Source organism: Pongo pygmaeus, chromosome 11 (genome assembly GCF_028885625.2).
Source record: "Pongo pygmaeus isolate AG05252 chromosome 11, NHGRI_mPonPyg2-v2.0_pri, whole genome shotgun sequence".
Classification (NCBI taxonomy): domain Eukaryota; kingdom Metazoa; phylum Chordata; class Mammalia; order Primates; family Hominidae; genus Pongo; species Pongo pygmaeus.
In genome coordinates, this window is record NC_072384.2 from 97,792,593 (window position 1) to 97,809,421 (window position 16,829).

The 16,829-nt window shown below is 38.0% G+C and overlaps 1 protein-coding gene across 8 annotated transcripts in view; it reads right to left on the reverse strand.

Annotated features, from left to right (window-relative positions):
* The window catches only part of BOLL (boule homolog, RNA binding protein), a 64,348-nt gene extending 48,394 nt beyond the window's left edge, over window positions 1-15,954 (reverse strand). For 4 of the 8 annotated variants that reach the window (XM_054478386.2, XM_054478385.1, XM_054478387.1 and 1 more), the window contains exons 1-6: window positions 15,118-15,954; window positions 10,905-11,048; window positions 8,155-8,246; window positions 6,240-6,294; window positions 4,850-4,925; window positions 1,061-1,188 (exon numbers count right to left, since the gene is read on the reverse strand). In XM_054478386.2, coding sequence (XP_054334361.1) covers window positions 1,061-1,188; window positions 4,850-4,925; window positions 6,240-6,294; window positions 8,155-8,246; window positions 10,905-11,048; window positions 15,118-15,138 — 516 coding nt within the window. In that variant the 5' untranslated portion in view covers window positions 15,139-15,954. Of the gene's footprint in view, window positions 1-1,060; window positions 1,189-4,849; window positions 4,926-6,239; window positions 6,295-8,154; window positions 8,247-10,904; window positions 11,049-14,190; window positions 14,415-15,117 lie in introns of those variants that run through there. The other 4 variants (XM_054478388.1, XM_054478389.1, XM_054478392.1 and 1 more) reach the window with 3 other exon arrangements.
* Window positions 15,955-16,829: the final 875 nt, after the last annotated feature.

Below are 16,829 nucleotides of genomic sequence, written 5' to 3' on the forward strand. Positions count from 1 at the left end.
AGATACCATCTCACACCAGTTAGAATGGCGATTATTAAAAAGTCAGGAAACAACAGGTGCTGGAGAGGATATGGAGAAATAGGAGCACTTTTACACTGTTGGTGGGAGTGTAAACTAGTTCAACCATTGTGGAAGTCAGTGTGGCAATTCCTCGAGAATCTAGAACTAGAAATACCATTTGACCCAGCCATCCCATTACTGGGTATATACCCATAGGATTATAAATCATGCTGCCATAAAGAAACATGCATACGTATGTTTATTGTGGCACTATTCACAATAGCAAAGACTTGGAACCAACCCAAATGCCCATCAGTGATAGACTGGATTAAGAAAATGTGGCACATATACACAATGGAATACTATGCAGCCATAAAAAGGATGAGTTCATGTGCTTTGCAGGGATATGGATGAAGCTGGAAACCATCATTCTGAGCAAGCTATTGCAAGGACAGGAAACCAAACACCACATGGTCTCACTCATAGGTGGGAATTGAACAATGAGAACACTTGAACCACAGGATGGGGAACATCACACACCGGGGCCTGTTGTGGGGTGGGGGGAGGGGGGAAGGATAGCATTAGGAGATATACCTAATGTAAATGACGAGTTAACAGGTACAGCACACCAACATGGCACATGTATACATATGTAACAAACCTGCACGTTGTGCACATGTACCCTAGAACTTAAAGTATATAAAAAAAAGAAATGCAAAAAATAAAAAATAAAAACCACTAAAGCAGTACTATATGTCATTTATGAATACATATATTTGTAGTAAAAATATATACAATGAATAGGAAAGATATTCTGCTTACTTCTGAACAGGAAAGAGGGTAAGGAAGTGGGGGTAAGGAGAATTGACCTGAAGCTGTCTTACTTTACTCCCCATTTTAAGAACTTAAGTAAATGTGGCAAAATATTGATGTCTATGTAATTTGGTTGATGTGTGTTATTATTTGTAATTTCCTGTGGTTAAGATATTTCAGAAATATAACAAACATTAAAAAATTGATAGTGATAGATGGAAATCCTTTTTTAAATGAAATTACTTACAGGCCAAGGCGGTGGGACAGAAGTTACCTCTGGAGTATGAAAATAAGCAACACCATTATGGTAAGTATACGGATATCCAGTTGAAGTTGTTAGATACATTGTTCCAGCTGCTGGCATTATACTAGAACCTAAAGCAAAGATTAAATAATAATAATTGAAATGTTCAATTTAACTGTTAAAAATGTAGTTTCTAAACACTTCAGAAAAATATTTATCTTAATATACCTACGTAGCTATGGTAAAAATTGAATGTCACAGGTATTTAAAAAAAATTCCTTATGTCAAAGTATCTTTGAAGCCTGTATTTTTAAACTCAATACCTTAAAGCTTTTAGTTTAAGATGATTAAAGGAAAAGATAAACAATGCGAATAAGAAAAATGTATCAATTCAGATTCCAACACCAGTATGCTACACAAAACTTAACAATTTAGATTATCATCAGCAAAGTAATTATTTGTACAAATATAAATTATGTATAATTTAAAGTTACTTCAAGACTACATACACTGTAGTAAAGTTCCTAAGGTCTTGGCTAGACCTTTTATTTCTGAAAGTCCAAAGATGATGGAGGCAGTAAAGTTGGAGAAGATTCTACTTTCCTGAAGACATTTTGGTTCCACCCTACTAATTCTTTGGATATCCTACCAGCAAACATTCGTTCATGCTATGGCTGTCTTTTATCTCTCTTTTCTATGATCTATTCTCTATCTAGTCTCCCTTTGTTACAACTGCTGCTGTTGCAAACATGACCGCAAGTCTTCATGTGGCTAGTCTGGGGTCCCCATCTCTTTTCCTGGGCCAAGTTATATAAACCCCCACCACAAACCAAAAAACAGTAAATAATATACATGTATATATTTTTTTGTAATTGAGGAGACTTTAAAAGTTAAATTAGTCAAATTAGATTAGGTCTTAACCAGCAAGGTTATATAAATTAGTGAAACTGACAATTCTTCTTCCACCTATACCAGTGCTTCTCAAAATTTCCCATAAATTAGAATCACCTAAATTGTTTTTTAAAATGCAAATTCCAGGGACTTATCTTCAGAGATTTTGAGTCAGTAAATCTGGGACAGGGCCTAAGAATTTGCATTTTGACAGCTTCCAATGAAATGACACTGTCTGCAAACCACACTTCAAATAGCATGGGCCTACCACTTTAAATAATACTATTGCTCCTCAGCTTTTATATTTTCACTGCATTTGATCTAGTATTGTTATTATTTATTTTAATGGTTCTTAATTAGATCCTTTTGAGAATTTGATGAAAACCAGGGACCTTTTCCTCAGATATATATACAGTCAAACACAATTTTACACACAATTTTGGAGGTCCATGGATTCCCCCCAAAAGATATTCCACTATTATTCAAAGATAATGACAATGGTTCATTATTCAAAGAAAATGAACCATGCTTTACCTGCTAAATAAATAAATTTTCAGTGCATACTATTTCAAGGCATTGAACAGGGCCCTAGTGATACAGCAAAAAATAAAAAATTAGACATGAGATGGTCTATATCCTCAAAGAAGTTAGGTCTGGTAGGGAAGATAGTCATTAGTTGATTACACAATTAATTAATTAAATACAATTTTGATAAATACATGAGGCATTATAGGGTACGATACTGAACATTTCAATTATTATATCTACAAAACATATATAAAATTTCTCTCTCTCTCTATACATATATATGGAACATTTGAATTGAAATGATGTTTCAGCTAAGCTCTAAAGAATGAATTGGATGGCAAAGAACACTCTAGGTAAAGAAAACAGTATATTAGGTTCCGAGAACAGGAGTATAGTATGTTCTGGAACTGAAAGAAGGCTACATGGCTAAAGCATGGAAAGAAAAGGGAAGAATACCTCAAAATAAGCTGAGCATAAGACAATAAGAGGTGCACTTTTGAAAGATCACTCTGGCTGCCTTGTGAATGATGGATTGGAAGGCAGAAAGATTGGATTCAGAGAGACCACTTAGGATGTTTTTCCAGGAATTAAGGTAAGCAAAGTGGTTAGTTGGGACTCGGGTGTTGGTAATGGAGATGGAAAGAAATGACAGATCTAAGAAAAAACTAAGATAAGAATCCCTTATTTGTAAATGTACTTTTAACACCTATTTTTCTTCGCAGAAAAGTCAAAAGAACTTTGGAGTCAAACAGTCCTGCATTTGAAGGCTAGTGCTACCACTCACCATTAGGATATTTAATCCCGTACTTCTCAAAGTTGGATAAGGGATGGATGGTATACCAGGAGATATGAAAAAGCAGAGGCTGAGCATAGTAATCTTCCTACAGAATCAGTTTTATTCCATTGTTTTTGGGAAACATTTTTATATTCAAATAAACAATATGATATTATGGAACAGAATGCAAATTATACATGATGTTTTTACATAAATCATGAGACTTTAAAGAAAATTTGCAGTTCCAGTATGCTGCAGTGGGTTAGGAACCACAACATGCCAAGATTAACTCTCCTCTACCTTTAGGAGTATTTCAGTAGAAACATTTTTAAAACAATGACTTTACCTTTCTGGGATTGAATTTTCTATTTACAAAAATAGAGATAACAATACATCATGGGATTCTATGAAGATTAAATGAAAACTCGTAACATTGACCCTTGCACTAAGTAGTTTTGAAAAAACTATTTGTATATTTGAAAGCATTCAGCACAGTGCTGATTTATTTTCTATTTCAGCAACTGGTAGATCATACTATAAACATTACTATTTAGTACATATTGCTGGTGATAATGGGCTAAAGGACCGTTACTATATGTTCTAGCTTAACCTTTGCAAGTAACAACAATAGTCTGAAAATATTCAGCATTCTGCCATATTTAGTGCATTCCATTTTGTATTAACCTACTGAGGATACTTTGATTGTCTCCTAAATTAACAAACACTAAGTCAAAATTAAACTTAATATACATCAATCTCTTTTTTGTTGTAGTTGTGACAACTGTATTAACCAAATATCTATTATTTCTAAGTCAAAAGCATAACAGTCCAAATGAATACAATCTATTAATTTGTTAACAGATTATATATAATAACCTAATGTTTTAAACATTCCCGTAGACACTAGGATGTGGCTAAGGGAAAATAAGTTAGTTATAAATTTTACGTCACATTTCTCCTTCTAGCCAAAGACTGTTAGGAATTTTAATAAATATTAAAGGTAAAAAGTTAACTATAAAGATGCCTAACTTAATAAATAGAAAGAGTGAGGAAAGAATAATAGAATTGAAAGCATTAGAGAAATTTGAGGAAGGTAAATACATAATTTAGCCAATTCCTAAAGCTTTAGGGATTGTCCCCCTGAAAATTATGACACACCTGGCTGGGTTACAGTACACAGCATGCAGCGAGTTTCTGATATTAGTTCTATGTTTTCACTTTCAATATTTTTACTCTGATTAATTTTAAATTAGTTTCTAATTAAATTTTTTCTCATTAGTAAGTCTAAATTATTAAATTACTTCTAATTACTTTTGCTATTTTAAATGATATTTTCATCACGAAAGATTTTTTCCTTTAATGATGTAACTACATGGAATATACTTAAGCATCTTTATGTACATAAATTTTTTCCCAGCCAAAAAAAATGAGATATATTATTTTGTGGCAAAAATATTCAGTTTTTCCACCAACTTTGCTAAAATAACTGTATTAGATGAAAGAAACATGATCTTTTAATAAAGTTCTATAGAAAGTCTTCTATTTCAAAAAAGAACCATGCAAAAATATTTAAAAATACATTAGTTCTCAATACATACGAGGGATCCCTACTTGTTGTTTTCTTATTGCTGGACCAATGTTCAGCTTCTTATCCTTATAATTAAGTTTTTCAGCCTAAAATAAAGAAAAAAGAAATTAGTTTATTATTTTAGCACTATTATTTATAAAATCAATAAGGAAAAACTAGTTAGAAAGCATTTCAAAAATTCAGACTATAATATTCTTTCAAAGAGGCAAGGAATAGTGGGAAAGAGCCGTCTTCAGACTGAAATAGATCTGGGTCTGACCGCAATTCCCCATTTTCCCCATTTGTAATACAGTCAATCCTCATTACTCATGGATTCTGTATTTGTGAATTTGCCTATTTGCTAAAATTTATTTGTAATCCTAAAATTAATATTTGTGGCAATTTTGAGGTTATTAGTGGACACGTGCAGAGTGGTGGAAAATTTGAGTAGCCTGATGCACATGCTCCCAGTTGAGGTCAAATAAGGCGATATTCTTTCTTCTTGTTCCAGTGCTCATACTCTAAGAGAGAGCTTTCTATTTAGTGCCATGTTTTCTCCATTTTTGTGCTTTTTGTTGGTGATTTTGCTATTTAAAATGGCCCCCATGTGTATTGTTGAAGTGCTGGTTAGCACAAGAAGACTGTCATAGGCCTTATGGAGAATATATATATTAGATGTGCTTAATTCAAGCATGAATTATAGTGCTATTGGCCATGGCTTCAATTTTAATGAACCAGTAATCTGTTATATATGATGCCTTTAAATGGAAAAACACATAAAACAAGGTTATATATTAATAGGTTGATGACAATATTGTGACCTGAGGTTCTTGGAAACATTACCTTGTATGTCCCCTAGAAGGAGTTCAGCATTTGCTAATTCAGTGTTCCTAGCAATGTTAGATAACATAACTACCACGAATAACAAGATTTGACTGTATTTGATTTTAATAACATACAATTCAAATTCTACTTTTTTTCTAAAAAAGTTAAATGTTATATTTGCCTTAACTTAAAGTTATTACACTGAATTGCTGGCTATAGGCTTTTTTCTGTGAATATTCTTAGTTTATATAATATTTTTCACAGGAAGGAAATCATCTCAGATAACCTCACTGTTGGAATCCACATTTGTAGTGTTTTTTAAACATTCAAAATGCTATTAACACTTTGCAAAAGATATATCCCCAAGTTCTTAGTTTAAGTAAATAAAGCGAAACATTATATTACAGTTTCACAACCATACTCGTAATGATTTTGGAATTTGCTCTTCTGCAGATTAAGTTTCCTAGAGATCAATGCCAATCTTAAGATGCAAACCTTTTTTAAAAAGCAATTGATTATTGTATTTGAACCCTGAAAAGATTAGTTTCAAATACAAAAGTTCCAGAAATGAAGTTAAATACACCAAAAGATCATACCTCTTGTAAAATTTTTTGTGCATCTTCTTGTGTTTCAAAAGTGACGAAACCATACCTAAATAAATGCATTAATTATTACTAATTAATCATTTTCTTAGAATGTTATATTAATTATATTAAAATGTTTTAAAATTTTGTTTTTAAATAATCGGCCATTGTAGGAGTAGGCATCTTTCTATGCTGCACTAGCATGGGAATCTTAGAAGACTCGTTCACAGCTTAACACTGTCACTTTTAGTCAGGGAACTAAAAGAAAAAAAACCCCTGAGATCTTGAAACAGCTTCAGCTCTCAGCTGTATGCAAGGAAGAAAAGCACAAGAGATTCATGCTGTGGCTTAAAAATTGGGATGCAATAAACTTCATTCCAGAGCAATAATCTCCTTTTAAACTAATAGAAGTTTGGCTAACAGAAATCAAAGTAGAAAAATAACTAAAAAATTTAAAATTTCACACAATAAAATTTCTTATATTGGTGAATGACAATGTAAATGTATTATTTAATTATTATTATTAGCACATATAACTGATAATGTAATTATTAGTATATTCCCAAACAATATCTATTAAAAATATGTACAACCCAGATTTCACATCTGTTTTTCATACATAATTAACTTCAAGCCTAATTCATATAATGTTCAAGATACAAATACACATAAATGATGTGCTCCATGTCCAAAAAGCCAAAATAGGTAGAGAGAAAAGTAACAAAAGAAAGAAAAAGTGTATCTCTCAAAACATAATTGCTATTTAGATAAAACTTAAGGAAACTCTTCTGAGTAATGCTAAATATCTTCACTATTTTCTTCAATTCATAATTACTGGATCATATACAAAGTTTCTTCTTTTAAACAAAGGAATTTCTCTTTATCTATTTGCCCAAACATTAAAAAGTTAAGGAATTATTTTTACACTTTTTTTTTGGTAGAACACACACACCACCCAGTGGAAAAGGCATAAAATACAGTTTACATTTCCATGTATGTTTTTCAATGATTAAAAAATGGTATTACCAAAACATAGCAAATTCTGTTAGTCAAACAAAAGAGGTAAATCTCACTTCACCTTAATATTGTTTGGCATTCTGAGGAAGTATCTCATCTGTTTAAAAATAACCTTTCTGTAGAATCCCATCTCTTCCAGAGTATCCATCTGTCGAATATTGTTTCTCACCAATACCACCTCAATGGGTCCCTTTTCTTATGCCTATAAATGTCTTGCCTCTCTTTCAAGAAAATAAATACTTTACTGCCTTATCTATTTTTTTTAACTTTGCAGTCCAACTCCTTAAGTGAGTGTACTATGTAAACTATCTTTTTCCTTTCTGAAATTCGGCTTTGTACACATAGCAATCCACCGAAACAGCTCTATACACATTTAAAGACACAGTCTATTGCTTTCTTCTCAATTTTCATTATAATTGATATGGCAATTAAAAATCATTCTCACTAGAATTATATTTCTCATACTGGTCCCCTAATTAGGTCTCTGAGGCACAACCTACAGACATTTCTTGGTGTCAGCTGTTTTCAAATAAAGCTCTCTATGGCCTAAAGCAGGGATACAATTCCAAAAGAATCTGATTCCTTTTGCTTCTCATTCCTCAGCTAATGTACATCTGCTACTCACATTAAGTGCTTGCTGCCTACCACTGAATTGTCCCTCCACCCATGCAAGAATAAATTCTCAACAAATTAAGAAATATTACAGTGTCTCCTCCCTCCAAAATACACACACACACACACACACACACACACACACACACACACACAGAGAAATCAAAAGGTAGGAGGAAAGAAGAGGGCATGATGGTCTCTGTTGGAAAATGGAACCAAAGTAAACTGGCACACAAAACCTAGTCATCCAATGAAAATAGAGTTGTTAATTCTATAGACAATCTATAGTGATACTAACCCTTTGGATACTCCAGCTCTGTCATTTACAATCTTCACTTCTTTCACAGACCCATACTGGGAAAAAAATTTTCTTAAATCACTTTCATTTGTCTAATGGCATAAAAAGAAAACATTAAAAAACATTTTTAGTTGATAAAAGATGAATAATTCTCATGCTTGCTCTGGAGACAGAAAAAGTTATAGATAAGATGCATGAAAAATGCCTCTCATCATCAAAACAGTGCATAAACCACTAGGTGATTAAAATCAAGGTAAATACCTTGCTTTATGCAATAGCTATGTTGTTAAATTACTATATGCCAATAAAAATGTAAGCTGAATTATTTTAAAACTACAAAGCTCACTATTTAAAGAAATCTTTAAATGATTCTTGTTCTGTAGCTGTCCAGTTTTTAAAAAACCAATTTGGATTAGGAATGCTATTTCCATAGTAAGGGTACAATACTATTGGCTCTTGTGGCTGAGAGATAGTCATGGCAGTGGAACTAGGTTGTGCTGGCCTACACCAGTCATTTTGTTTTAATCAGTAGTCTCAGGAACTCCTTTCCTAAGTCAGTTTTAGGAAAGGAATGTATTTCCAAAAGTGCTTGAACTCAACTGTGAGAACAATGGAGTGATTATAAAATTTAAAGTTATTAGATTCCTTATCTGTACTCAATATACATTTCAGCTAAATTCAGACATTTTGATAGTAAAATAAAAATTGGAATCATAATTAGATTTAAAGCATACAAGGTGTCTACAAAGATGGTTTTTGGCATGTCTGTTTTTTTAATTGAAATAGTCTGATAATAGACTCATATCACCTTTTCTCAGAATACTGACACTAAATTCATTGCAATTTCATTTTCTGGTTTAGCTGTAACTGTCTACGAGAGTAACTTTTCTCTAGAAAAAAATTTCTTTATATACACTGCAAAAAGACATGCTTTAGTGCAGAGCTATGCCTTTTGAGTTCAACTGCCACCTCACTACTTACATACACTATTGGTTTTTAGTTGGTAAGATAAAGCCTGCTAAGCTGGATAATGACAAATACTGATTCGATCTAAGAAAAACTGAATGCCTTTTATTTCAGTTAACAGAAAATGAAATCAATGCTAGAATAAGAATTGTTACTAGATATTTGAATACAAATTAATTCCAACTATTCTCTGGTAGAATAATCACTAGCTCAATTTTGTAGCTCCACTTCTTCAGTGACAAAGAGACAGTCAAGAAAAGTAAGCATTAAGAGGGATAATCTGTTTGCTTATAAAAATGAAAGGTTAAAAAGTCTGTGACTACTTGCTATCAAAGTAAATGATTTCCTTGCTGGCCTTTATCTGTGGTTTTGAAAAAGGTATAAGTATACAAGAGGAGGCCTTAGAAATTATCTTAAAGCTATGGCTGCATTATAACAACTGTCTCCAAAGTGCATGCTGTAGCTGATGGGCTTCAGTAACCTAAAATAACTTGGCCATACAAATGTTTATATTTATTGATAACTTATTTTTAAAAACATGCTAAGCTATTGTAATATAAATGAATTCCCAAATTGAACATTTCTGCCAGCCATCAGTATTTTCTACAGATAAAGAAAATCTTTTTAAAAATAAATATTTTATAAGAAATAATTTTTCTCACTTTATTTTTAGTGAAACAATCATATACTTGTTTAAGACTCATTGTTTTGGCAAATACACTAAGTGTAACATTTCTCTGGTGCAGGAAAAAAGAAATTCCACCCAAATTGTAACAGATTGATTATATGGAAATAGAGAGTTATAAATGTCAAATATCACACCTAATGGCATAAGGAAGGTTTTTTTTTTGTTGAAAATGATAACTCTCCCTATAATTTCTAACATGTAAAATAGAAGCTTGGAAATACTTCTATATATCCATTTGAAAGTCAGAGTATTCCACTTAAAATATCTATGCATGCCTTTCTTGTAGGTGTTTACTGTTACCACCCCTGTGCGGGCTGGGGGGCACTGCACATCATCTCATGAACTATGCTTCCTTGAAACAGTGGAATGGCTGATTACATGATGTAAATATATTACTTTTTAAAAAACTTTCATTTTAGGTTCAGGGTACACGTGCAGATTTGTTATAAACTCATCATGGGGGTTTGCTGTACAGATTATTTCGGCACCCAGGTACTAAGCCTAGTACCAAATAGTTATTTTTTTTTCTGCTTAAATATATTACTTTTAAGATGCTTTATTCTGACAACGACACAGGACTTTTTTGGTGATCAAATCCTAAATTCTAACATAGAAAGTGCTTTGCAAAGAATAGATGCCTAGGAGTTTGCTCAGGAATCTGAGATAAGAGTTGGGGTAAAGAAGTAGTATTTCATAAAACTAAGTTTTTAAAAAATGGAGTCTCTTTTGAAAATTATAATAATCGATTATTTTGGCTATCAGAATATTAGGCAAGAAAGTATAATTAGTTCTGGTATGGAAGAGTATGGAGCTATGAGACAGAAAACTAGGCTTCTAGTCTCACTCTGTCACTATGTGGCTAGGAGCCTACAGCAAGTCAGTGAGGATCAATTTCTTTATATCTGACGTTGAACAGTTTTTAATGCTTTATGTAACCTACATGCTGGTTGAAAAGATTCTTTATAATAAGATAATTTGAAATCTGTTAATCATTATGCAAATATGTTATTATTTTATAGTTGCACAAAGAAAAAGTTTCTGAGAAATAAAGACTTCTAACGAAAAAATACACTTTACTGCATGCATAAATAGGTACCTTAAAGTCAATTCCTCCTACAAAGATGCGATTAGGGATCACTGTTCCATATCTTGGGGCACTTGTTGGGTTATTCAAAGGCACAGGTGACACAGGATTAGGGGATGGAGATAATGAATCTGTTTGCATCTGGTTTGATGTTTGCTGTAAAATAAAATTCTTTTACACTTTCTGCACTGGGTATAATGCAGTCTGCTTTTGATGCAGACCAAAAACATATATCTTTCAAAAAGAAAAGTCATTTAGGCAAAATATAGTATTCTAGGCTTTACTTTTAATATTATAAAAATTATAATTAGAGCTAAGAGCTTTTTAAGGCAACAGAACTAGGAAACACAGAATCTACTCCACTATAGAGATTTTAAACATTAAACATATTACTTAAAATGCTTATATTATTATCAAACCTATTACTTAATTATTAAGGGGAATATTAGACTCATAAAGATGTTTGAGAAAGAGAAAAACAGTCCCAGCCTGACACAATCAACTAGGCCCTGGTGTTGTTAGGAGTTGGCCTGGCACTCACAGCTAGGCTGTGGTGTTCTCTTGTTAACAGAACACCAACAACAGACAAAGTCACTCTGTGACTCTGATGGATCAAGATGAAAAACAAGACCACTCCATAATCATGTTTGAATGCTGACAAAAACAAAGGCATTTCCCAAACCACAAGAATAACCAGACAATCCTCCATTCTGGCTGATATGAGTGACTGCTCCTTCTTTATCAGCTATAGTTTTAGCCTCGATCCATTTTTCTTTCCTTTTAGATAAAAGTTAACACATCCAATCATAGAGTTACTACCATTTCCTGATGCTACACATTCCAGAGTAAAGCCCTGCTTCCTTAAACCCTCTCTAAAAACTGCTCAACACAAGCCTGTATCCTGTAAGTTCTAACACCTTCTGATTGAGGGGCCCCATGGTTTATGTTTTCCCTCGTTTGAACAGTTAACAGACCCAACTTTACTAAATGACGCATGTGTTCCTGGTGGTCTTTAACTAATGGTCTTCGACAAGTTAATAAACTCTAACATTCACATTCACCATTTTCAGCCTGAAAGTCAAAATTTCAAATGCACTTGTCAATTTGAAGATTGGACTGATTTTGTTAAAAAATTATATACTCGTAGCTCATAAATGTTTATTCCAAAGAATTAGCTCAGTACATATCCACATGTTCACAATTCTAAGTTAGAGGACCTAATTTAAATTTTAATAAATATATATAAATGTATAAGCCTTTGCAGAATGGTAAGATAATAGACTTTTAAGGTATAACTGAAAAAAAACCCAAGACTTGAGAATCACGTTGAAGAGAAACCAATTCAAGAACTGGTGAATTATTTTCCATCTGGAAACACTAAACACACTTCTGAGACAAACCCCATAATATCCTAAAGACAAACCCCATAATATCTTAAATGTGTGCTTCAAAAAACTTGAAGTAAACTGGGTGTTGTGGCTTGTGCCTGTAATCCCAGCTGCTTGGGAGGCTGAGGCAGGAGAATTGCTTGAGATCAGGAGTTCAAGACCAGCCTGGGCAACAAAGAAAGACCCCATCTCAAAAAGAAAGAAAAACAAAATAACAAAAGTTTGAAGTTCATAATTCCAATTCTCTGAGAAACAAACTCATGAAAATGAATTTCCAGCTCAGGTAATAGAGTTGCTCTTTTTCAAATTTGTTCTGCTCTTTCTTCTCTGGCCAATACAATCACAATCCCTAAATTAATCTTTGCAAGATGTACAGAGAAATGACTAGGGCAGGAGTGGCAACTGAGCTGGACCTTATGGGCTCTCTTCCCCATCCAGCCTTAAGGAAGTACGTACTCCTAATAAGGGAATATGTAAATACTTCTTTTAAAACACAGAAAAGCCACCACATTTAATAATTACTATGTTGTAGTTTCCAATGAAAGAAACTGGGAATCTAATCTTAACAGCTTTATCTCTGGGCACTTGGAGGTTATTTGTGACTTCAGTCACTTTGCTCAGTAGGATATAATGCTCAGAATGGGTAATTCGGGAATGCTTAGTATTTTTCAACTATGGATTTTGTATTGCTAGAGATAATATAACAGTTCTAGTAGATGTCATCTTGTCTTTCTGCCCATTTGTTTATAGTGTCAAAATTACCTATTTGCTAAATTAAGAAAAATTCTTCATGAAATTCTCTTATTGAAAATAAGATGTACTAATTTGTTCGCAAGTTTAAGTAAAAGACAAACCCCATTATATTTCATTGAGAGAAGGATGAAATGAACGGAAGTAAACAGTGCTTTATTTCCAATCTCGAGAAACTAAAGGATACTCCCTGAGAAAAGAAAAACAACCTTTCACACTCAACTCACTTCATTCTCCTCCACTCTCTAAGGCTCTATTGTGGGCTCGCTCTGCTTAAGTTTTCTCCCTCATCATTTTCTAACACACGATACAGTGTGTTATCTGTCTCCACTATTATGTAATGCACTAGGGCAGAAGTTTTGCTTTTTTCACGGCAGCATCTAAAGTACTGACAGTACACAGCAGGTGCTCAAGAAATATCTGTTGAATGACTAAAAGTGAATCATTTCTTCAGGAGAGACCTGCTCACGATATGCCAAATAGGCTGAAGGCTAAAGAATACAGTATAATAGCAGTCTAATATATATATATTATATATATGTATGTATATATTTGAGACAGAGTCTCGCTCTGTCGCCAGGCTGGAGTGCAGTGGCATGATTTCGGCTCACTGCAACCTCCACCTCCCCGGTTCAAGAGATTCTCCTGCCTCAGCCTCCCGAGTAGCTGAGACTACAGGCGCGCACCACCACGCCCAGCTAATTTTTTTGTATTAGTAGAGACGGGTTTTCACCACGTTGGCCAGGATGGTCTCGATCTCCTGACCTCGTGATCCGCCCACCTTGGCCTCCCAAAGTGCTGGGATTACAGGCGTGAGCCATCGCGCCAGGCCTACAAAATATTTTAATGTTAGCAATAGCAAGGCTCAGGTGGAGGCAACATCTAAGTTCATTATAAACAATTAGCGATGCATTGAGTTAAACAACAAAGAAAGCCTGAAATTCCACTAGCAATAATTCCGCACGCGTTACGGAAACACCTAGACGGGGACTGTTGTCAGGTTTGAAGGCTCCTCCGCTTGCTAAAACTTCCAGCACTAGAGAGTTTATTAAACTTCTCCTCCAAAGCAATGTGCCCTCACTGGCTCCTCCCCTTGAGAATCAACCTCGAGATCTAGCATCTATTTTGCAAACGAAGACAGCAGGAACGGGCGGGCTAACCGTCGCAGTCACTGCCTCGGCGCTCCTCCCCCTCCAAGGCCAGCAAGTTGCGGCACTGGGGGAAATGGCCGCGGCGACAACTTCCTCGAGTTCTCTCGGGTCATCGTGAACTTGGGCACCGAAACGAGGATCCACCCCCTCCCCACCAAAGTGCGGGAGGGAAAAGAAGGCTAGCCAGCGAGAAATTTTGCCCCACAAATCCGCCAGCAGCAGTGGCGGGAACCCTCAACGGCAGCGACCCCGCCGCTGGCCTCGTGCGCAGCTGGTCCCCACTCTCGCGCGGCGCTCCCTGATTGGCTGCTGGCGGCGGGACGGGGCGGGGCGGGACGGCACGTTGCCGCTGCGCCTCGGGCCTGTGCGGGCCGACCTCCTTCACTTTCCCAAGTCCGCACTGACTGGCTTGGGTGCACAGCCAGTGCTAGAGTGTCCGGGTCCCGCCTGGGCCACAGGCGGGCCCCTGCCAGGTCTCTCAGACCTTCCGGTCCTCGCTGACCAGTCGGGGAGTGGAGGCGTCGACCGCCCTGGGAACTCCTCGCCTTGGGCGGCTGGGTCGAGTTCGGCCGGAGGGAGCGTCAAAGACGCTGCCTAGCCCAATTTCGGCGGGAAAGCGGTTTATCTGCTCGGACTCCGCTGGGTGTCTGGCTGCCCGCCGCTTCCCGAAACATCCATGCCTGGGGGACCCTGGCCCGTCTACACCCAGTCCAGGCCCCGTGGCGGCGCCTTCCTGACCCCCATGACACAGCCAGACGAGGTCTGCGGGCGGGCGGCTCCTGGCAGCGGTCGATGGGGCACCTGGCCACGTTTCTTCCCAACCAGATAGCGAGCGTTTGGGGCCTTCACCTCGCCCTCCAGGCCCTCAGGGACAGGCTCCACGCTGCTCCTTCTCCCCGCTACCCCGCGCCCTGGGGCCCTGATCGCTGTACTCACCGGCCCGGACTCGGTTTCCATCTTCCTCTCTGCTCTTCAGAGACGCGGGGTAGGGAAGAGAAGCCTAAAGTTTGAAACCACCTTCACGCCAAGGCAGCAGCGCTGCTTGTCCTGCCTGGGACTCTCGCCCCCTGGCGGCGAGGATGGCGGTGGCAGCTGCAGGGGAGCAGGCTCGGACCCGGGCCCTGAACCTGCCACCTGGCGGGTGGGGAGAAGCGGACTGCGTCGCCTCGGGTGGCAGGTGGCGGTGCGGGCGGGCGCCGCAAGCCGGAGAGGGGCGCGGGCGGGCGAGTTTCCGCTGTGGCCCTGGGACTCCGAGCCGGGGCGTCTCAGGGGCAGAGCGCACGGCACAGCGGGGCGGGCGTGGGGCGTGCGGAGCGAGGGCTCGGTTCTGGGACCCCTCTCGCCTTCTCTCAGACGGCTGGGGAGGAGAGAGCGAGCGGTCAGGCAAAGCTCCATGCACGCCTTCCCCTCTCCTCCACTTGAGAAGATTCGGCCTCTGGGACTGGTGGGTTTCGAGAGGTTGAGGTGACCTTAAGGCTTTACTGAGGTGGAAGAAGCCGGTTGACGGGCGACTTCCGAAGACTGGTGTAAAGCGAAGAAGGTTCTAGAGTCAAACTCTGACTCTCGGGGCCTGACGCGCAAAACTCGGGGGCTCCCGAGAAACCGCGGACGCCGCTCTGCACCTGTTGCCGCCGTCACTCATCCCGCCAGGCGGGCGGGGCCGCGCGGGTGGCTTGGTCAGGACCTGCCATTCAGCCCAGTCGGGCTCCGGTGCTCGCCCCGGATGGCGCCCCAAGCGGGTCCCGGCTCCGCTGAGCACCTCCAGCAGTGAGTGGCACAGCCTCTGGAGGGGTCCGGGACGAAGCCACCCGCGCGGTAGGGGGCGACTTAGCGGCTCCAGCCTCCAACAGCCTTGGGATCGCCTTTGGAAGAAGATTGCGCTTTTTTTTAAATTAATGAATTAATTTACTAATTATTTTTATTTTTGAGACGGAGTCTCGCACTGTCGCCCAGGCTGGAGTGCGGTGGCGCGATCTCGGCTCACTGCAACCTCCGCCTCCCGGATTCAAGCGATTCTCCTTGTCTCAGCCTCCCGAGTAGCTGGGATTACAGGCGCCACGGCTAATTTTTGTATTTTTAGTAGAGACGGGGTTTCACCATGTTGGCCAGGCTTGAACTCCTGACTTCAAGTGATCTGCCTGTCTTAGCCTCTCAAATTGTTGGGATTACAGGCGTGAGCCGCCGCGCCCGTCCAGTTAACTAATTATTTAGACACGAAGGCTCACTCTGTCGCTCAGGCTGGAGTCCGGTGGTGCGATCACGCTCACTGAATTCTCGACCTCCTGGGCTCAAGCGATCCTCCCATCTCAGCCTTCTGGGTAACTGGGACCACAGGCAGGCCCACAACACCACGCCTGGCTGAAAGAAGACTGCTTTGTAAAGAATACGTATTTCTAGTAGGTAGCTAAAATGATTACAACTGGATAAACTTATAGTAATGATTATCATTATTATAGCTGCCATTTGTCAAGTACTCACTTTGTTTCAGGCACAATGCTTTATGATCAGTATCATTTAATCTTTTCATGCTCACAGCAACCTTTCAGATAGATGCTCCAATTATCGTCATAGTACGTGATGAAGCAGAGATTTGAAGGATAAGTAATTTGGTCAAGATCTAAAGCTGTAGGAGGTTTAACCCTCGTCTC